The sequence below is a fragment of the Amblyomma maculatum genome, chromosome 4 (assembly GCF_055883805.1).
Source record: "Amblyomma maculatum isolate TAMU_Amacu chromosome 4, ASM5588380v1, whole genome shotgun sequence".
NCBI lineage: Eukaryota > Metazoa > Arthropoda > Arachnida > Ixodida > Ixodidae > Amblyomma > Amblyomma maculatum.
This window is the reverse complement of record NC_139347.1, coordinates 118,717,279-118,740,305: the sequence shown is the minus strand read 5'-3', so window position 1 is coordinate 118,740,305 and position 23,027 is coordinate 118,717,279. Positions and strand designations below refer to the sequence as shown.

The 23,027-nt window shown below is 49.9% G+C and overlaps 1 protein-coding gene across 1 annotated transcript in view; it reads right to left on the bottom strand.

Annotated features, from left to right (window-relative positions):
* LOC146192232 (arginine kinase-like) overlaps positions 1 to 18,325 on the bottom strand; it is a 44,800-nt gene extending 26,475 nt beyond the window's left edge. Inside the window, exons 1-2 of the mRNA XM_084602400.1 lie at positions 18,157 to 18,325; positions 2,039 to 2,265 (exon numbers count right to left, since the gene is read on the bottom strand). Coding sequence (XP_084458526.1) covers positions 2,039 to 2,265; positions 18,157 to 18,325 — 396 coding nt within the window. The remainder of the gene's footprint in view (positions 1 to 2,038; positions 2,266 to 18,156) is intronic.
* Positions 18,326 to 23,027: the final 4,702 nt, after the last annotated feature.

Here is a 23,027-nt window from a genome sequence, read left to right as displayed (position 1 = left end):
GTAGTGAAACGATCTGCGCTGGGCTTGCGAAAACCTTACTGAATTGCTACAGTTATAACACTATGTTGTATAGTATTTATACTAACACAACAGCCAGATATATGAGTGGTAAATTATTACAGTACAATATGATGTCACAGCTATGAAAAAAAGCTGAGGAGGGTAGCGGGCATTTAACATCCGCTTTTAAGGACATAAGGCGACAGCGTCGACTGCTCCTGTCCGCGGTTTCCCTTGCCGCTTGTTGTTTGCGCACATGCCCTTTGCCACGCTTGTTATCACTGAACCTTTATTCTGCGCCTCTGCTATCGCAGACACAATCTTTACAACACTATGATATGTTACTATATTCTGTGCAAGACCGCCGAATGTAGATATATAGCCCCACTTAACCAAAGCGCACATATGCCATTGCGTTGTCTAAAGGTAGCCATACCTGGCTCGGAATGAAAAGATTCTGGAGTATTCGATTCCCCTCACTCTACTATTGAAATGAGAAGCCCGAGTTTGCAGCTTCTACGAATTTGTACATTTCAAGAGGTTCGTCATGTTAAACAGCCCTATGACAAATGAGTTTCCAGTCGTGCTAGCTACCAGCTACCACACGATGGAGCCATGCCCCTGAAATTTTAAGGCGAAAGCCTCTAATGCCTCATCGTGGTCGTGGACAAAATGTGTACCGCTTTTGCGGCGGCTCTGATTGGTCGATACTGGATGACGTCACCAGCCGCCAAATTCGAAGCGTCCAACCAGGAGTCTTATGCCCAATCACCATTGGATCGATACTTAAGAAATAAATTAATAAAGATTGTCTCCCACCGGGGATTGAGCCTGCATTGCTTGGATCTCCAGCCCAGCGCATTACCACTTCGCCACGCCCCGGATCGTGAAACGCTTTTCATAATTCTACTTGTCTACAGTGAGAACAATATTCCTAATTCCCCTTGTCTACAGTGAGAATGATAGCGACATTCCGCGAGTGACAGATACTGCGCCTTTCCTTCCCTGTAGAATTATAAAGCGCCGGTGAACTTTAATGCGTTTAATGAAATGCTGGTTGTGTTCGACAAGGGGCGCGCGATGTATCGTCTGGACAGGTTATGACGTCAAAAGGCGATTCATGCATATACGAAGCTGACACCACCGGGCGTCCAATCCAGGCGTCCATTCGCCCTTTCGTTTGCCGCTTCCTCGAAACACCGCACCGCACAGCAAACAGAGGCAGACCCAGATGTCTAGGAGGCGTTATTGCGGCGGGCATCAGCGGCGTTTGAAATTGATTTACAGTATAGAAAAGGCGCAATATCTGTCCCAATTATCCGCGTACACCTGTATCCCTCCGTAAAGGAAAGGAGGAAGGTGAAACAGCAGTCACTCTTTTTACTCGAAGCATCATTCACCACCACATTCGTAAGAAACGTGTAGCAGAATGCGACAAGCAGGCTTTCGCCTTTCACCACTTTAGTCGCCAAAGTGGCTCGTGATTTTCCCCAGTGCTCACGCCAACGCGGGATCTTCTGGTTAACGAGATCATTAATACTCTCTCGTTAAAAGACTGGGTAAGACCTAACAAAATCTGGTGGACGAGGGGGTGGACTCCATTATATGTGTGGATATGCAGCTAAAACATTATTTGCATTGCTAAAGCTATGATCACGTCACCTGGTCGCAATCTTGAATCTGAGGGCGACGGATACTCGGACGAGCAACCGGCAAATGTAAGTAGTAAAAGCTAACGCTCTTAAAATACTTGAGATAGCTAACAAACGCTGAATAGGGGGCATGTTGACATATATTGAAAAAGTTAATATCAGCGTATAAACATTACTCATGCTCACAGCCATGGTATACTTCAACTACTAATCAGAGGTCTTTGACACCATCACGGTTTACTCTGATTGGGCGCATTTAACACCATGCATCCGTAACCTGTTGGCGCAGCCCACTTATGCGTGCTAGCTAGCCACGAAGAACCTAGCTCCTAACGAATACTGGAAAATACGCCCATAGTATATGGAACCCCCAGAAGGGAGCTCACCTCAAGCGACCGTCCACAGCGCGTCCTGGTGGATATGACGAACTGCCCCTCTGGATCAACGTTGACCAGCGTGTTGACGTCTCCGAAGTCCGAAGGCGGATGCCTGTCGGTGGGCTTGAAGCCCTTGTGGTACTCCTCGATCACAGGGTTGAAGAGTTCGGCGAACACGGTGTACGCCTCTGCGTCGGGCGCGTAGATGCCAATGCCGCTGTCCAGGTTCTCGACACCTGCATTAGTTGCCGAAAGGCGTCCAGCATGAACGATCTTGCACCATCTGTTGAGCAGAAGATAAACCTATGCCTTGACTTTAAACCAGTGTTTTAGATCTTCGCACGCCGTTGCTGGTATATGTAGCTGCGGAATCTGTGGTCTGCTTATCCAACAATCAGAGGACTCAGTTTCTTGCAGCCCTTGCCTTTCTCTCCGACACACAGCCCATCCTTAGCGACCAAATACCGTTGTACATTCGTAAATAAAAAAAAAAAAAGCTTTGTTTATCAAACGGTCAACACCAGACACCATTGAACGTTTTCATAAATTGCTTATTAGTGCGAAACCACCCATATAGCCACCCACTCCTAAAGTTTGTCTTTGTGACGTCTATGTGTCTAGTTGTCATAGCAACTGTGACGCCAATCATTGCCACTGCAACCGCAGCGCCAGCCGTTCCAGAGGCAGGGTTTGGTTTGGTTTGTGGGGTTTAACGTCCCAAAGCAACTCAGGCTATGAGAGACGCCGTAGTGGAGGACTCCGGAAATTTCGACCACCTGGGGTTCTTTAAAGTGCACTGACATATCGTACAGCACACGGGCACCTTGCTTTTCGCCTCCATCGAAAAGCGGCCGCCGAGGCCGGGATTCGATCCCGCGTCCTTGGGAACAGTAGTCGAGCGCCGTAACCACTGCGCCACCCCGGCGGGGAGCTGACGAGTGAGACGTCATAAACAACAGATGTCTCTGGGGCAGGTTCCCTTCTTTTACTGTTTCTTGCGCCAATCTGCTCGTACTCAGTCACAAACTGACCTGCAGCGCTAGATTTTCCCTCTTTCCAGAAACTGTGACGGAGCAACTATTCTACCTCCATGAAATAAAGACGTCTAACCGTTTTCACAACTCTGCACCAGTGTCACCAGTTAATATCTATAGTTATTAACAATGCACAGCTATTGGTGCGCACACTCCCAGACAGTGGAGGTAGCTGTACAGGTCTCAAAAGAAACGCCCTCAACTTGCGCAGTAAGCTCAGCCGAATCTGAGCTAAATGTAATGACAGAATGGGAGTGACCATTTGGTGAAAAGCTTTCGCCTGTTCAAGCCAGAGAAAGGGTCGGAGTAAGAATTACCAAGTCAAACAAACTTTAAACAGCAAACGAGGATGCAGAGGAATTCGCTTTAAAGGCCCACTGTCCACCCTCCGGTCGAAAATATTTTCTTCCCCGGTGACTGTGAGACTTCGCCCCTGGAACGCAAGGCCGCAAAATGTTTTTGAAAAGAGTAACTAATAACGCAGTTACAGCCACCGCAATCACCCGATTCTATCCTGCCTCTCTCCTTCCGTTCCCTCGCAAAGGTTTTTCACTCTCCTGCCCGAGGTCGTCTAGCCTCCGCAATACAAATTCCCCTTCCTCCTCCGCGTTTGGCGGGAGGTGGGGCGTGGCTCTCCGCGAGCGCGAAAAAAAAAAAACGGTCGAGGGAGCGCGCGCCGCTGGATTCAGTCTGGCCGTGGCGAGGGAGAAGCGCGCTGCGAGCGGTAGACACCCATCCTTCTCCCGTCAGTCAGCGAGACAGACCAATGGACGTCGTTCCCGGTACGTACGTCATTATCGGGGCCCGTCGGGCCAGCGCAGGAAGCGGTGAAGCTGGCTTCTCAAAGGAGAGCATGAGGGAGCTTTGAATTGTATTTTCGATGCTTTGCGGCGTGCGTGTCGCTGTAGAATTTTGCACAGACTATCTCCGGTACCTGATCGAAACACTGGGCTCTTTTTCTTAAAAGGGCCTTCCCTGGACAGTGGCCCTTAAACAAGAATGTACAGACAAGAGGCTCACAGAAAGGCAATGCAAAGCATGCGACCACGTAGGATTTCAATAAATACAGAGGTTTTACAACACTGAACAATACACGAGAGTCGGAGTAAATAAGCACCAAATTGTTCGCCGGGCACTGTCGCAGATCTGCGTCTGGTGAGTCATGGTGTGCCTATACCGTAGTCGAGCGCCGCTCCCTCGCAGACCAGTGGGCTTTCCGAGCACCGGGTTGACTCCAGAAGCCGAGCAGTAGCAATCACGGTGGTAGTAATGCAACTGCAACACTGGCTCTAGCCCTGGCTAGCTTGCTGAAGCGACGCGCCCTTAATAAATAGAGCGTGCCGCGTCTATCTGTTACAACACGCCAGGGCAGACGCGCACATGCACCTAACTTTCAGTATTCAAGCGTCCTCTCCTCGCCCCGTCGAGGTACGCGTCGTCATTGGTCAACTTCGACCGAACCTTCTGGAGACATCCAGTTACTTCTCGGGCCCACTGAGTCATCTTCGCAGCCAAGTGATGAGAAGGAGGTGGAGCTCTCCCCACAGGGAAAAGGAGATATATCTTCAATTCTCTAGACTCATCTACGCGACGCCAAGCGCGCCCTTCCTTCGTGCCGAGTGACAACAAAAATGTGCGCCGATTTCGTGACAGCAAGTCACCCATTGCTAAACCACCAAACAAAAATCGTTAAGCCGAATCTATGAATGAGGCGACTAGCAGAGCTGAAGAAAAAGCGTCACAGGCACAAGATCGTAGGAGCTGCTTAAACACCAAAAGAACGGGCTACGATGCTGCAGGCTGGCCGTTATCAAAAGCGCGTTGAACGTGCTGTTAACTATTACGTCGTACCGCTTTTGCACGACCATCGGTTTAAGCATGCTTAATCCTGCGTACCTTTTTTTTTTATGTGGATACAGCACTGTAGACTCAATTCCAAAACATTTCCATATTTTGGTTGCACTCAACTGTGAAAGCACACACTTAATGTTCAGGAAAGACACTAAACAATGGTGATGATTTAAACATGGCTGAACGTATTCATGCGAGCGAAAGTTCTATTAAGCAAGGTTTTGCATGCTTTAGCAAAATTGTGAATGGTTAGACAGTTTGAATTAGGAGGGCGTTCAAGCTTGACCTTTACAGTATACACAATAGCTCATTTAGCCTCACGTTTTCAACACCCCCTCCCCGATTTCCTAAATATTTTTGTTTACGTTGGCTTTAGGGGAGAGCAAGGCGAAATTTCGGCTGAATATTGCAGCGTTCCTAATCAATCATGGGGCACCGTCATGCGGCTGGACTGCATTGCCGGACGTTTTAGCTGGTCTTAGTCAAGCTAGTCACCCTGGCGTTCTTCGTCTTCCTCTCTCGAGCTCCCGTCTGTCCTGGCCACGTACGTTCGCTCATTAAACTTACCTTCTAGGTGAACCTACTTTGGCTACCCTGGCTGTTTGACGGTGAAATTTAGGCGCCGGCCTCGGCGCAAGGCGTTGGCGATCCGAGCAACAAGGAACACCGGTAGTGTGTGGCTGGGGGAACAGATACGAAAGAGCAGCTAGCAGGCGTGGTAAGGCTTCATCGTGTGACGTGTACCACTTCGGATGTTGGCTGTCGAGAGGAACGAACAGTTCCCTGAGGAAGAACTTCATAGTTCACTTCGCTGAGTTAGCGAACTACCTCATACGAGCCACAGTATCGACGAAGCAGCTTTTCAGACCGCCCTCTCATACGGGTTGGGCTCCACATACAAACTTGTTCTGCGGGCTAGTAAATCGCATTACTGTGGCGTAGCTTATACCGGTGAGCGTCTTTTTCTTACTGGCGCCGGATACGCTGTCGAGCAAGTTAACTGGCGGCCTCAGCATGCAGAAGTCATCAGCAGCCATGACTGCGGGATTAACACTATCAGGAACAGCGTTGCGTCCAATAGTCATGGCTTCGCGGCCGTGGACTAAACGAAACGGAGTGAAGTGCGTCGGTTCTTGCAGCGCCGTATTATATGCGAAGGTGGCATAGGAAAGTATTGCGTCCCAATTTCGATTATCATCGTCGACATACATTGAAATCATGTCGGCGATTGTCTTAAGCCATTCGCTGAGTGCATTTGTTTGTGGGTGATAAGCGATTGTTCTCCGGTGACTTGTGCCACTGAGTCGCATAACCTTCTGCGTAAGCGCCGAGTTGCAAGCCGTTCCCCTTTCAGTTATAACGACAGCGGGTGCACCGTGCCGAAGTACCATTCTCCGCACAACAAAGGTCGCAATTTCAGCACCGGTTCTACGGGGAAGAGCTTTCGTGTCATACTATCGGCTAAGGTAGTCGGTGGTGACCACAATGTACCGGTTACCGAGCGAGGACTCCAGAAACGGGCAGAGTAAACCCAAGCCGACTTGTTAGAACGGGACTTGTGGCGGATCAATAGGTTGTAGTAGTCCGACAGGCTTAGTCGGCGGCGTTTTTCGACGTTGGCACTCCCGACAAGCTTTGACAGCGGTTGACCACTGCAATTAGTTTAGGCCAATAATATATTCGGCGTATACGTGCCAACATTCGGCAAAAACCCAGGTGACCAGAAGGAGGGTTGTCGTGGGACGCCTGCAGAACTTCGTCACGAAAAGCCTTAGGTACGACAAAGAAGATAAACAGTTTCCGACAATCTGTAGTTCTTCTACAGAATGCCGTCTCATAAACAGAACGATGGCAATCCACGCGAGAAAATTTGAGCCGGAGTTGGATTATTTCCTTCTAAATACTCAATGAGAGGCCGTAGTTCAAGGTCGTCTCTTTGTCCTTCATAGTTCACTTGTCCTCGGAGACAGCGCCAATAAAAAGAGAATCGTCTTCGAACTCAGCGCTCTTATGCTGAAGAGGCGCATGGGACCGCTTCTTGCCTGATTTATAGACGATGGTCACATCAAATTTTCGAAGTCTAAGGTTCCAGCTAGTCGTCCTGAGGGATATTTGATGCTCGCCTACAAAAAAAGTGAGTGGTGATCGCTCACTACTCGAAATGGCCGGCCATACAAGGAGGGGCGAAATTTTGTCACTGCCCACTGTTACGACCAAGCATCCGCATTTGCGCGCTCTATTGTTCGCCTGTGGGCATGGATAAGTTTTGTGAATATGTGGTGATGGTCCAATGGCTCTAAGTGAGCCTGTTTCCAGGAATTCTGTTTTTGTAAGCCTGTTTTGCTTTGTGGACAACCTGCAAATGCCAAATTGACCCTGTCAAGAGAACGTCTGGAAAAACACAAAGAAACGTCCCCCTGCGGGAAATAGCAGGAAGTGCTTTCTTTCTTTTGTTCACCCTTCCAGTCGAGAAGTGCTATCCTCCAGTGATGAATGCCTCCTATCCAAAGGAGACGACAGAGTGGCATGTCCGCTGACGTGCAGGACAAGAAAGGAGCATGACTCATACGGCCATTAAGTGATTTCCCGGGAATGCAGGAAAGATTTGCAATTGTCGAAAAGGGACAATGTTGGGAGCCCTATGCGGCGCCACGTGCACTCGGGTTTCTGAGAAGTAAAACCCCTTGTCAGAACCAGCCTGTGGTTTCTTTGCTGAAGAATAGAAATGTACCTCCTCTCCTCGCCGTTCCCAAGCTTTTCCCGCCAACAAGTGATCACGCCCAACGAATGAATGCCGGACCAGTCAGTGCTTCAGACCATCAGTGCAGTGATGTGTTCGATTGGATGCCGATACCTGAGGGGCGTGCCCTGGATTTGGTTGGTCAGCATCTTCAGAGAGGGGCTGGACATAGGGGGTTTTAAGGACGCTGCAGAGCACGAAATGTCGCTCTGAGCCCTGGGTAAACGGCTCATCCAGTCGCTTCTCGCTATGAACTCTTAACGCTTGCCATTTTGCTGATGTACCCTTCTTTTTCGTGTAAATATTGTAAATAAGTTTTCTCAAAGTGCCAGTAAACCTGCTTGTACATATTTTACCAACTTCGAAGATTCAGTCCTTCTTCAACCCCGAGTCTCTGCACGCTACCAAGTGAAGGCCGGGTCGACATAGCCCCAGCGTCACGACACCACACAATAGCTAGACACTGCTTTTCGGTAGTGGAGTTGTTCACCTCGGACCGGCATAAGGTGCGGCTTGCGTATGTGTTTACGCGTTCAATACCATCCTGCTATTGTACAAGGACCGCTCCAAGGCATCTGTGTGCCGTTCTGTGTCGGCTTGCTCGTCCAAGTGACCAAGTGTAGGCGCACTTTGTAGATGCGTTCGTAGTTTCTCAAGGAACTGTTGTTGCTCTTGGCCCCAGCAGAACGGTTCGTTCTCTTTTCAGAGGCAATTAGGGGCTCAGCTACCTGCGAGTTCTTCACAAAACGCCGATAGTAGGCACGAAGACCCAGAAAACGACGTACGCTTCGCTTGTCATTTGGGATGGGGAAAGCAACGACGGCGGCTGTCTTGTCAGGGTCTGGGCTGACGTCCCTGGCACTCACAATGTGGCCCAAAAACCTCAGCTCTTGCAAAGCGAAATGGTACTTTTCTGGCTTCAGGGACAGACCGGCTGAACGAATAGTTTCGAAAACAGCGCGCAGGCGCCTCTGATGTTCCTAGAAAGTGTCGGAGCAAATAACAGCGTCCAGGTACACCAGATTGCCATTTCAGGTCAGAAAGCATGTGTCCACCATCCGCTGGAGGCGGAGGTGTCCACAGAAAACAAGTGAGACAGTTACCGCGCCTTTCCCTTCCTATAAATCAATCAATCACAACCCATTTTAGTTTTTGGTACTTTCAAATTGCGCGCCAATCCCTTCCTATGCCCTTTTTGCGGCTCTAATTCCGGTTGCGTGATGTCACATCCTTGAAATCATATCCACTACGGCCCCCTTTCTCTCTTTCTGCTTGCACTCCATCCTTCCTCCTTTCCTTACAGGTTCAGGTGTTCACAGAACAAGATTGGCAGATACTGCAGCTTTCCTTTCATGCGAGCCAGTTATTCTAATTAATCATCTATTAACTTATTGGTATAATTATTTTCCGGCCACAACATTACGTCACCCTCTATCGATTGACACCACTCATTAGCAGAAAGAGGAAAGGGAGCGCGAACGTCAGAGGGAAAAAGAGGAAAGGGAGCGCGAACGTCAGAGGGAAAAAGAGGAAAGAGAGCGTGAACTTGAGAGGGAAAAAGAGGAAAGGGAGCACGAACGTGAGAAGCTTGAAAGAGAAGCAAAAAAGCTGGACCAAGAAATTGAGCTCCGGAAATTAGAACTAGAGTTGAGCAAGAGGTCGGGCGATTGTCCCCAGCTAGCGGTACCTCGTCTCAACAAGGAGGCAGATTTCAAGATGTCAAAGTACATGCAGCCATATGTGATATCAGGGGATATCGGTCTGTATCTGGCTAACTTTGAGCGAACCTGCGAAAAACTGTCCTTCCAGCGAGACACTTGGTCTCAGAGATTATTGACGGTTCTGCCCAGCGAGGCAGCGGAGGTTGTCGCGCGGCTAAGCAAGGAGGACGCGGACAACTACGAGAAGGTCAAAGCTTGCCTTCTGAGAAAGTATAGGCTTAGCGCCGAGGCGTTCAGACAACGTTTTCGGAACGCTACTAAGTCCAGGGACGAGAGTTACCCTGAATTCCTGTACAATTTAAGAGTAAATTTGGGCGAGTGGCTAAAGAGCACAGATTCCTACAGTGATAGGGACGCTGTAGTCGAGCGAATTCTTTTGGAGCAGTTTTATAGCTGCCTCCCAGAAAAAGAAAGAAATTGGTTACAGGACCGAGGCGAAATTAAGTCGGCAACTGAAGCTGCCGAACTTATTGAGGAGTATGCTTCGCGCCGACAATTCAGCAACCCAGCAGTGGATAGGCCCCGCAATCCCAAGTTCAGTGTGAAAAACCGTCAGGAAAGGCACTTTGCTAGAGTTGGAAACGAAGAAATGAAGGTTTCTTCAGGCAAATTCCCTAGAAAGGACGGCAGTGAGAAAAGTGGGGAAGTGACCAACGTGCAGAACACAAAGAATAAGCTTGAGGCTAGGAAGCCGCTCACATGCTTTAGGTGTAATGAGCAGGGTCACATTGCCGTCAACTGCCGGAAAGAAAAGTTTGTTTTCTCGTATGTCAGTGACTGCGATGAAAATATGCAGCTTTTGGAACCTTACATGCATGACCTAGTAGTCAACGGGAAGCCTTGCAAGGTACTGCGCGATTCGGCCGCAACGATGGATGTTGTCCATCCGGTGTATGTGTCGCCTTCCGACTATACAGGACAGTGTGCGTGGATCCGCCAGGTAGTGGAGGAACAGAGTGTGTGCTTGCCAATCGCGAACGTGGTCATCGAGGGCCCTTTCGGCGAATTAACAACCGAGGCTGCCGTTTCAGGAAAGCTTCCTAAGTGCTATCCGTATTTGTTCTCCAACAAATCGGACATGCTGCTGCGAAAGAGGGGCATCCTTTTCGGAGACAGAGTTGTGCAAGCCTTAACACGTTCAAAGGCGCGAGAACTAGCTACACTGCTCATTCCAGAAAAATCCACAGCGGAGGAAACGGCAGTTAAAACAGTGGTCGATGTGGAAGATAGCAGGTCAGAAAACTTTGAGAGCGAGGCATCTCAGATATGTCAACTTGAAAGTGAGCTTGATGAGACGCGGAATGAGGACGTTCTTGAGAGTAACCTCTTGCCGCCAGTGTCTAGTAATCTCACGAGACTTTTAAGTGGAACCCGAGAGGACTTAGCTATAGAGCAAGCCAATGATCCCAAGATACAGGAGATAAGGGAGCGCCACCGCGCCACTAAGACAGCAAACAATATTTCTTTCGAGATGAGAAAGGGAGTGCTGTATCGCTCATTCAAGGATAAGCGCGGAGTAGAGCGGGACCAATTAGTTGTTCCCCAAAAGTACCGCGGAGACTTACTGCGACTTTCCCATGGCAGCTCGTGGTCATGTCACCTTGGAATAAAGAAAACAAAGCAGAGGCTGTTGCAAGAATACTATTGGCCTGGATGTTTTAAGGACACGGAAAATTTTGTACGGTCATGCGACACGTGCCAGCGGGTTGGAAAGGCGCAAGATAAGTGGAAAGCGCCGATGGTGTTAGTACCAATCATTACCGAGCCGTTTCACCGGTTAGTAATAGATGTAGTTGGGCCACTTCCTGTGACAGAGTCAGGGTACCGTTATATCCTCACTATGTTATGCCCAGCCACAAAGTTTCCAGAGGCTGTTCCGCTGCGCGAGGCGACGTCCGAGAGTGTAGTGGATTCGCTGCTGTCAGTGTTTGCACGAGTTGGATTCCCTTCCGAGGTCCAAAGTGATCAGGGTAGCGTTTTCACGAGTGTCCTCACCACCTCATTTCTCGAGCGATGCGGCATTAAGGTAGTGCATAGCTCGATCCATCATCCGCAGAGCAACAGCGTAGAAAGATGGCACTCTGTTCTCAAACGAGTCCTGAGGGGACTGTGCTATGAAAACAAGCGCGAATGGGATACCTGCCTGCCTGCAGCGCTTTTCGCTTTGCGGTCAGTGCCGCACGAATCCACTGGATTTAGCCCAGCCGAGTTGGTGTACGGAAGGTCACTGCGCTCACCTTTGCGAATGGTGCGCGAAGCCTGGGAGGGGCGCGGAGAAGACCCAACAGTAGTAGAATTCATTCTGAACCTCTTGAATCGCTTACATAACACTAAGGAACTCGTTGAGGCCAGCATGAAGTCAGCCCAGGCTCGTTCCAAGGTGTACTATGATAAGACAGCCCGTCAAAGGACGTTTTGTATCGGGGACCAGGTGATGTTGCTGAGAAGTTCAAGGCAGAATAAGCTCGAAGTACAGTGGGAAGGACCGGCTGAAGTCGTTGCAAAGCTTTCTAACACTAACTACGCAGTGAAAATTCCCGGTAGGCGTAAAGAAGTGCGCATTTATCATTGCAATCTTATGAAGCCTTATGTGCAGAGGGAAGCCGTGGTAAATCTAACGTTAAACCTTCCCGAGGAGATGGGGGACAACTTGATTTGCCTCAGCGGAAAAGGAAGCAACGCTCAGGAGCTTCTCAAAAAGACGGAGCAGAGAGGAGAACTAAAGAAATCCCAGCTGTCCGATCTGGGCGAGATAATAACAGAGTTTGAGGCCTGCTTCGTGGACAGGCCAGGCAGAACTGATTTGACTGAGCACGATATTGAGCTGACTTCAGACGTGCCAGTGCGATCAAGGTGCTACCGATTTTCTCCAAGGCAAAGAGAAATTCTGGATAGGGAAGTAACTCGCATGCTGGAATTGGGAGTAATAAAACCCTCGGAAAGCGATTATGCTTCGCCTATGATCTTAGTAGAAGCTCCAGGTAAAGACCCTAGGCCTGTGGTAGACTACCGAAAGCTAAATTCTCTCACCAGGGATCAAGTGTATCCTATTCCGAATATTGAGGAGAGAGTAGAACAGGTCAGTAGAGCGGCATATGTGACTACGCTGGACCTTACTCGAGGATACTGGCAAGTACCGCTCACTGAACGCGCCAGCAGATACGCGGCTTTCGTCACTCCGACGGGCAGCTACCAGCCAACAATGATGAGTTTCGGGCTCAAAAATGCTCCATTTTGTTTTTCCCGACTCATGGATAGGGTTTTAAATGGGTGTGAAACATTCGCGGTGCCTTATTTAGATGACATTGCGGTTTTTTCCGACTCATGGGCGGACCATATGGTACATCTAAGAGCTGTACTGAGCCTTTTGCGTCAAGCTGGACTAACCGTAAAGGCCGAGAAATGTTGCCTGGCAAGGGCGACCGTGGACTACTTGGGTCACAATGTAGGTCAAGGTTTCAGGAAACCTAGCGAGATTAAGATTTCTGCGGTAGCAGACTACCCGCGGCCGAGCACGAAGACGGAAATTCGAGCATTCCTGGGTCTGACTGGGTACTACAATCACTACATCCCTAACTATTCAGCTTTGGCTAGCCCTCTGACCGACGCTCTCCGCAAGACAGAACCGACAAATGTAGTCTGGGACGAACAAAAGGAAGCCTCCTTCGTAAACCTGAAGGCTGTGCTGATTAGCCGTCCGGTATTGCGAGCTCCAGACTATGACCGAGAATTCACGGTCCAGTGTGATGCCAGTGATCGAGGGTTAGGTGCTGTTCTCTGCCAGAGAGATGACGACGGTAATGAGCACCCCGTGCTCTACTTGAGCAGAAAACTGAGTTCTAGAGAGAGGGCTTATTGCGCGTCAGAGAAAGAATGCGCTTGCATTGTATGGGCCATTCAAAAATTGCAGTGCTATCTTGGAGGGGCCAAATTCACCGTAGAGACGGACCATTGTCCCCTGGCTTGGCTGCAAACTGCGACATCGAAGAACAGTCGCCTTCTTAGGTGGAGCTTGATTTTACAGCAGTACAATTTTGAAATAAGATACAAAAAGGGGAAGTTAAATGGGAATGCGGACGCGCTTAGCCGCTCTTTCTAAGCGGTCCGAGATGTTCCTCACCATGTATCCAAATTGATAATCAGGTTTTTTTTTTTCGTGCGCTTGTATATGTGTGGCTATGTAAAGCAGCACGTTTGGTTTTCTAGGAATACGTGGGTCCCGAACGTCTTGAGAGTGGGCTTTTCTCGAACAACAATGGCAGTTTTCTTTTAACCTGGTCTCTTCAGACGGGAGCCGAGTGCTTGCTTCGACATGTGGTTGAGTTTCAGACAGCTCGAGCAATTTGGCCTACAACAATCGAGACAACGCGACAAGCAACAGCGAGCTTCAAGCGTTCACGTGCAGGCCATTAAGTCGTCTCTTCATGCAGCAGCTGGGACTGCTGCCCTCCGAGACTCTTCTGGCGGGGGAGGAGGCTGTTACGACCAAGCATCCGCATTTGCGCGCTCTATTGTTCGCCTGTGGGCATGGATAAGTTTTGTGAATATGTGGTGATGGTCCAATGGCTCTAAGTGAGCCTGTTTCCAGGAATTCTGTTTTTGTAAGCCTGTTTTGCTTTGTGGACAACCTGCAAATGCCAAATTGACCCTGTCAAGAGAACGTCTGGAAAAACACAAAGAAACGTCCCCCTGCGGGAAATAGCAGGAAGTGCTTTCTTTCTTTTGTTCACCCTTCCAGTCGAGAAGTGCTATCCTCCAGTGATGAATGCCTCCTATCCAAAGGAGACGACAGAGTGGCATGTCCGCTGACGTGCAGGACAAGAAAGGAGCATGACTCATACGGCCATTAAGTGATTTCCCGGGAATGCAGGAAAGATTTGCAATTGTCGAAAAGGGACAATGTTGGGAGCCCTATGCGGCGCCACGTGCACTCGGGTTTCTGAGAAGTAAAACCCCTTGTCAGAACCAGCCTGTGGTTTCTTTGCTGAAGAATAGAAATGTACCTCCTCTCCTCGCCGTTCCCAAGCTTTTCCCGCCAACAAGTGATCACGCCCAACGAATGAATGCCGGACCAGTCAGTGCTTCAGACCATCAGTGCAGTGATGTGTTCGATTGGATGCCGATACCTGAGGGGCGTGCCCTGGATTTGGTTGGTCAGCATCTTCAGAGAGGGGCTGGACATAGGGGGTTTTAAGGACGCTGCAGAGCACGAAATGTCGCTCTGAGCCCTGGGTAAACGGCTCATCCAGTCGCTTCTCGCTATGAACTCTTAACGCTTGCCATTTTGCTGATGTACCCTTCTTTTTCGTGTAAATATTGTAAATAAGTTTTCTCAAAGTGCCAGTAAACCTGCTTGTACATATTTTACCAACTTCGAAGATTCAGTCCTTCTTCAACCCCGAGTCTCTGCACGCTACCAAGTGAAGGCCGGGTCGACATAGCCCCAGCGTCACGACACCACACAATAGCTAGACACTGCTTTTCGGTAGTGGAGTTGTTCACCTCGGACCGGCATAAGGTGCGGCTTGCGTATGTGTTTACGCGTTCAATACCATCCTGCTATTGTACAAGGACCGCTCCAAGGCATCTGTGTGCCGTTCTGTGTCGGCTTGCTCGTCCAAGTGACCAAGTGTAGGCGCACTTTGTAGATGCGTTCGTAGTTTCTCAAGGAACTGTTGTTGCTCTTGGCCCCAGCAGAACGGTTCGTTCTCTTTTCAGAGGCAATTAGGGGCTCAGCTACCTGCGAGTTCTTCACAAAACGCCGATAGTAGGCACGAAGACCCAGAAAACGACGTACGCTTCGCTTGTCATTTGGGATGGGGAAAGCAACGACGGCGGCTGTCTTGTCAGGGTCTGGGCTGACGTCCCTGGCACTCACAATGTGGCCCAAAAACCTCAGCTCTTGCAAAGCGAAATGGTACTTTTCTGGCTTCAGGGACAGACCGGCTGAACGAATAGTTTCGAAAACAGCGCGCAGGCGCCTCTGATGTTCCTAGAAAGTGTCGGAGCAAATAACAGCGTCCAGGTACACCAGATTGCCATTTCAGGTCAGAAAGCATGTGTCCACCATCCGCTGGAGGCGGAGGTGTCCACAGAAAACAAGTGAGACAGTTACCGCGCCTTTCCCTTCCTATAAATCAATCAATCACAACCCATTTTAGTTTTTGGTACTTTCAAATTGCGCGCCAATCCCTTCCTATGCCCTTTTTGCGGCTCTAATTCCGGTTGCGTGATGTCACATCCTTGAAATCATATCCACTACGGCCCCCTTTCTCTCTTTCTGCTTGCACTCCCACCTTCCTCCTTTCCTTACAGGTTCAGGTGTTCACAGAACAAGATTGGCAGATACTGCAGCTTTCCTTTCATGCGAGCCAGTTATTCTAATTAATCATCTATTAACTTATTGGTATAATTATTTTCCGGCCACAACATTACGTCACCCTCTATCGATTGACACCACTCATTAACCTGTACCACTTCTCAATTACAACTACTGCGGACACGATTTTGCAGACACATTCTGCGGACACAGCCTGCGGACAGAAATCTGTGAACATAGCGAAGTAAAGCTTTCGTATCAAAAATTAGTCTCCACCTAGAATCGAACCTCCATTCATTGGATCCTCAGCCAAAACGTTTACCACTCTGATCGCGAAACGCTCTTTATAATTCCGCCTCTCTACTGTGAACCAACGACTTGGCTCCACATTTGAATATATAAAATACTAAAAAAGATAAATATGTTAGCTAGGGTGACATTGAGATGTATCAAATACTAAATAGTGTATTAAATCAGTCAATTAAGCTGGCGTCAAGCAACCTGAAGTCGAGCCAAAGAAGGCCATATGAAGAAATTGGCGCGAAATTTTAAAGTACCAAAAATAAAAAAAAATAATTTTCAGTCAATTAAAGTGACGTCAAGGATGTGACGTCACGCAACCAAAGTAGAGCCGAAAACGGGTATAGGAAGGGATTAGCCCGCAATTTGAAAGTACCAAAGACGCAAATGATTAAACAAGAAGTGAATTAATGGGTCGTAGGGGATGTGACGTCACGCAATCGGAAGTAGAGCCGAAAAAGAGGCATAGAATGGGATTGGCGCGCGGTTTGAGAGCACCAGAGACTAAAATGGGTAAACAGCAAGTGAATTAGGCAACTAGAAGCAACCACAAGCAACCAACGGCAGCACCCGTGCTTTCCCAGTACTCCAATGCAGATTCTGCAGTGCTCTTTAATTTTTCTCTCCGCGTTCAGCGCGGCGGGGAAGCTACGAGCAAGACAATTCCACCAAGTGCGTTAATAAAGCGAAACCCTAATCTATATCGGTGGGGTCATGTGCACAGAACGTTTCCGAAGCCGCTGTGTCGTTCACAAACGAGTTCAAATCAGACGCATAGCTATAATCGGTAGAGGGTGATGTGAGAATGCTGCAGAAGAAAAGCTATCAATAGAATGTTAAAATCAATCAGACGTCGAAAGAGCCATAGAATAATGTTGACGTACAATGGATGTGACATCACGCCAACCGGAAGTGGTTGTGATTCTGACTCAATGAGCCGCATAAATGCGTAATAGTCATCAGGAGTATGCAATTAGTGTCAAAATTTCGCGTCGGCGAGAATTGTCGGTGGCCGGTTCGCGAGATGAGTCAGCTATTCCGCGAGTGACAGATGATGCTTCTTTCCTTTAATCCAATTTTAGAACGCCGGTGAACTTTGATGCGTCCGACGGAACGCTGGTTGTGTTCGCGAAGGAGCGCGCGATGTACAGTGCGCAGCAGCAACACTCAGACGTCCGCATTTCTCCACTGCAGATTCTGCAGTGATCACGCAAGAGTTTTTAGTGCTGCAGCACTACTACCTGCATACTCGTAAAACAAAACGATGTCTGAACTTCTCAAGCCAATTTGATTTTTGACCTTTCTGAGAGAGGACAGGGCCCATATTCCGGGTTTGCGTCGTTATTTGTGTCGCTATCTCACGTGACCTCGAGTCATCTAATTGGTCGAAACGCCGGGAACGGACCCTGCCACGACGGAAGCGGAAGAGGTGGCAACATCACGTTCCGGCATTTCCACGAATCAGATGATTCGAGGTCGCGGAGATGGCGACACTTTCTACAGCGACGCATACTCGGAATACAGAACCAGGTGTGCAGAAAAACAAGTGCGACAGATACTGCGGCTTTCACTTTCTGTAAGCCATTCATAGAATGCCAGTGAACTTTAATGGGTTCAATGCAACGCTTGTGTTCAACCAGGGGAGCACGAATTACCGTATGCAGCAGATTAACACAGCAAACTAACGCTTAATAATTGAGGCACAACAAGCACAATCATGTCAAAACGTCCTACTGCTGCACGATATTCCGTGACTAACTGAATTAAACCGTCTGTATTTTTTTCTCAAGCTCCGCGAACGAACGGCTTAGACCTCGCAGCCGTTTCAGCACGTTTTACCTTCCTCTCCAGTTCGAGACGAAATGGAATCACACTGCCACGCTTTACGTTAATCACACACAGGTGTCAAAATAAGCTCTCTGGACACTGATGCAAACAGGTTGCAACCTCGCGGGCAACAGTTTTATGCTTGGCACACGTGCACATGCACATGCGTTACAGCGAGCAACACGTGACGCGCCCAACTGATGTGTCCTGACAGCGCCGTAATAGAGTAGAATTAACTTTACATATTTACGCTCCAGGAACTCTGTATGATCCTGCATATATAAATAATTTCGGTGCTGACCCCTGACACTCGCACTTTGACATGTTATACGCACCAGACTGGATGACGTCCAGAAGCGTCGCGCCCATGCTGGTCTTGCGGCTCTTGAGCTTGTAGAAAACCTCCTTGGTAAGGTACTTCTTGAGCAAAGAGTTGCAGTCGGTGGCACTCTCCAGCTTGGCGAAGCCTTGCTCCAGCTTCAATAACGTCGCCTTGTCCGCCATGCCTTGGAGATTGCTGGCCGACCGCAGGAACCGTAAGCGCGATATTGTTCACTGGTGCACTTGACGCCAGGCAAGGGACTCCCGTTAGAAAGGTGAGCACCCGGGCGAGAACACAATGTGCACAAATAAACTCTTCGGGGCCAATTTGGAGGAACAAAGGGCGCGCAATGAAATGACCATCGGAAGGAAGTCAAGACAAATCACGGAAGTCGCGAACAATGCAAGCTGCCTCGCGCGTGTCACGATGGCAGTGGCGATAGTGCTCTTCGATCATGAAAAGAAGAGGACAATAAGCACGACATCGTGTTATCGCTGTGGAAACCGATGTCACTCAATGTCGACACACCAATGTCACACGTTTTCATTGCAAGAACTGGTGAACAGGGCTAAAACTGCGCCGGAGCTCCCGGGTTCGATCACGACCGCAGCGGCTGCGTTTCGATGGAGGCGAAACGAAGTGGCGTCCGTGTGCTGTGCAATGTCAGCGTTGTTGTTTGTTGTTGTTGTGGCTGTAGGAAGAAGCGAAATAAAATGCACGGGCCAGCTACCGGATCTGTACCTGAGCCAGCACCGCAGCCTCGTGCGGACAGAAGAGAAAATAAAGAAAGGAAACAGAAGAGCGAAAGGCGCGCGCCGCAACAACAGTCGTCGTCCACCACCGAAGCAGTAGAGGGTGCAATAACGGCCTACAACAGATAAAACTCGGTGGCTGGCTAGCCCCCCGCCGCAAGCTGCGTTGACCTACCGTCCCAGCACCGCAGGACCAGGAACTACTACCCTTCACCACCTCCCCTCTTTCGCGATGTCAGCGCACGTTAAAGATCCCCAGGGGGTCGAAATTAGACCATAACTCTCCAGTGCGGCTCCCATTTCCCTCTTTCCACTTTCACACCCACCTTCCTCCCTTCCCTTGCAGCGTGGTTCAGGTGTCCACAGAGCAAGTATGACAGATACTGCGCCTTTCCCTTCTTGCGAATCAATTATTATTATTATTTATTATCAAAGCTGCGCTGAAGGTCAATTGACTGCAGACAAGGAGGTCCACCCATCAGGGTTCCAAACAGCCTTTAGGAATCTGGTGTTTTTTCCATTCATCACTGCAAGAAGGGACATATCGCCACTGTGTGCACCTCACGGAAAGGCAAAATGCCAGTTCAAGCATACGTTGCAAAGACTCAGAACAGCTGGACAAAGTTGCTGACGTCGGCTGCCATGAACGACGTTGATGGGACGCCGAACGCTATTCGCAACGCCAGCGTTGTGAAGCCCAAACCGCCAGCGAGAATTCCCCACGGACGCATTCAACATATGTGGAGCCCATGGAGCCTCAGCGAACCACCTCAGGTCTCGGCATTCGAGATTCGGACATCTTCCAAAAGCCAACAATGATGTGAACACGGGTCGGCGGCTGCGTTTCGATGGAGGCGAAACGAAGTGGCGTCCGTGTGCTGTGCGATGTCAGCGCACGTTAAAGATCCCCAGGTGGTCGAAATTACTCCGTAGCCCTCCACTACGGCCCCCCTTTCTCTCTATCCACTTTCACTCCCACCTTCATCCCTTCCCTTACGGCGCGGTTCAGGTGTCCACAGAGCAAGTGTGACAGATACTGCGCCTTTCTCTTCCTATGAACCAACCAACCAACCATGTGAACACGGGAGCTAGCGTTTCATTAATATCCGCTCACTAGTTTCATTTTGCGTTCCCAGACATGAGTTTCTCTCTATCCACTTTCACTCCCACCTTCATCCCTTCCCTTACGGCGCGGTTCAGGTGTCCACAGAGCAAGTGTGACAGATACTGCGCCTTTCCCTTCCTATGAACCAACCAACCAACCATGTGAACACGGGAGCTAGCGCTTCATTAATATGCGCTCACTAGTTTCATTTTGCGTTCCCAGACATGAGTTTCTCACTATCCAATGTTGTCTTCACAAGTTTTTCGGGGGATTTACAGTCAGTGAAAGGAAAAGCAATCTTCGCGGTCTGTCGCTTTGCATTATTTCAGGCGCTAGGCTAACGCTTTTTGGGCGAAACTGCGTACACGCATTTCACAACATCAATGAAATTGAACCACTAAACAAAGTGACTGATGAGGGAAGCATCATTACCCAAAACGCTTTAATTTCTTTTTTTTTTTGGGGGGGGGGGGCTGGGAGCCTTCAGGGCTAATTGCCAAGATCTGTGTTCAAGTAGATGCTGTACCATAGCCTCCTTTATAGAGTACAAAGGAGGCTATGGCTGTACCTGGGCTCTTCAGGCCCCAGACACCCTTTCGTACTGCGAGATGGAGTCACTCAAGAGCTTCAAATGGTGCAATCAGGCTATGATGATATCGATGCCAATCCTGAAGAACAGGCGGATGGGCATTTGTGGAGACTTCGAGGGGACATGAAATCCCGCACACGGAAGGTTGGGGTGACTGCTTCTGTCCCTACGGGGCTGGGACAGGTAGGTCACCTCCACTTGCGGCAGGGGGCTAGCCTGCCACCGAAGTTTTATCTCTGACTGAAAAACTTTATTGAACAGAGATAAGTGGGGGAGATGTGTAGGTGGGATTCCTAGTCCGGGACTCCAGCGCTGCTATCCGCGCGCGTGTCGGCTTGAACGCGTTGCTTCACAGCCCCTTGAGAACGAGAACCTTTTCAAACTTGTACAAAGACGCTTCCAGTCCAGAAGCGGACTCAAGATGGCGGCCGACACGTCAGCGGCCTCCCAACCTCAAGCCAACAAGGACGCTGGCGCGCAACCCCACGCCCGTCCTGAACGAACTGCTGACCAACCGAAAATTGCAGCAGGCATTCAATGACGTCCACGACCCATGCCACACCCGCACCCCCAAGACATTGTTGTAATCCTCAAGCCCCGCGTCAGGGCGAACTTGCGGAGTGTGTTCTAACATGCCGAACTGGGAGCGGCGCTCCCGCCTACCTTGTCAAGCAGGCGGGATGGGAGCCACTCTCAATATCATTACGGCATGGGACCAAAATCTTGTAGTAGTGGGAACCCAGGACCCACCCACAGCGGACCGCCTAATTCGCGACTTCAACTTGATACCGACAAGGGACCCCTTCCTATGCGTGGACATTTGAAACAGACCGGCGAAATCTCCCGAGGTGTGATCTCTGTGGCCAACCAGGAGACAAGCAACACCCTGAAAGAAAAAGTGCAGTGGCGAGCTGTCGAGCTCGCAGAAGTACGCAAGCTGGGAAAAACGAACGTCCTGGTTCTCATTTTTGTGGGGAAGGTGGTGCCGCGTTTTGTGCATTGCAATTCGGAACTGACTGTCGTGCGTGAATACAAGCGTACTGTGCCGGCGTGTGTGAGGTGCGGTACTATCGGGCATCGGGCAGACACGTGTCCTGCCCCGAACCCCTCAAAGTGCGGCCTGTGTGGTCAATGTGCGGAGCTTACTCCAGAAGGTCCAGCTCCACATGAATGTAAACCGTCGTGTGTAATCTGCGGCTTGGCCCACCCCACGGGCTCACAGGATTGCACGGCAAAATTCCGAGGACTTCGGACGGCCAGAAACAAGCCTCGGCAACGTGGCGTCTTGAAAACGGACACACCTGGCAAAAAGCCAGGTCACGCCACTCGCGGAGCCATTCACAGCGCGGAACGCGGCAACCGCGCCGCCAGCTCACGTGACAGTGACGTCAACGATTCTTCCTCCCGTAACCTGACGTCATCGAAAGACAAGAAGAAGGTGCCCCCACCGCCTCCAAGCGGCAAAAATGACAGACACTTCCCGGCCAGACGGCGCTGCCGGCGCCCATGCCTCCGCGCCGCAACATAAGCAGGTGAGCAGCTGGGCAGTAAAGCCCCTCAATATACTTATTGAGGGGCTTTACTGGGCAGGGGCTGCCTCCTTCCTATCCCTTCCTCACCTTCCTTCCCTGCCGCGGTCACCGGCGAATCGAGCTACTCAGGGCACAGAACGAAACAAATCGAGCTACTCAGGGCACAGAACGAGCAATTGCTCGCTAAAATTCAAAATTTGGAAGCTAAACTTACAGCCGCGTCGAGTCCCCAGAGCTCAGACGCCATGGAGAGTGAGCCGAAGCTACCGGCCGCGTTCGCGGCAGCTATTGCCGCTATGAAGGCGCGTCTCGCCTCCCAACTGCAAAACATGGTGGAGGCCGCCATGGACCGCGTCGCAGCCAAATGCTCGTCCATGGTTCCTGAAACTGTCTCCAAATATATGCAGGATCATCCCAGAACGAGCCGTCGGACTGGGAATCTTAAAAACTAGTCCTGTCTCACAAAAACAGGCCGTCGAGCAGGGAACCTTAAACATATGTCCCGTCTCTCAAAATACTCCCGAATTATTGCGGATTCGGATAACGAGCACTCCAACCCCACACCTACTCCAGGTGCCGGCTCCGGGACGGTGTCTGTACCAGTCTCACTAAATATCACTCATGGCGGGACAGCCTAACCAGCAGCCCCTCCCCCCAAACCATGTCAATCATTATTGGTAACGCGATGGAACTGTAGGGGCTTCAGGAACCGCCACAAACGCGCGCGTCTACGCCTCTGCTTAGAAACACTCGAAACTTTGCCCGGCGTGGTCGCCCTCCAGGAGCCAGGAGCGGCGGCCAAATTAACTACACGACGTTCCAGCGAGACCCCTCGTCCTGTCTGTTCGTACACAAATCATACATGGCCACAGAAGTGGGTCTAGACCTACACTTCCCTATTCGTAT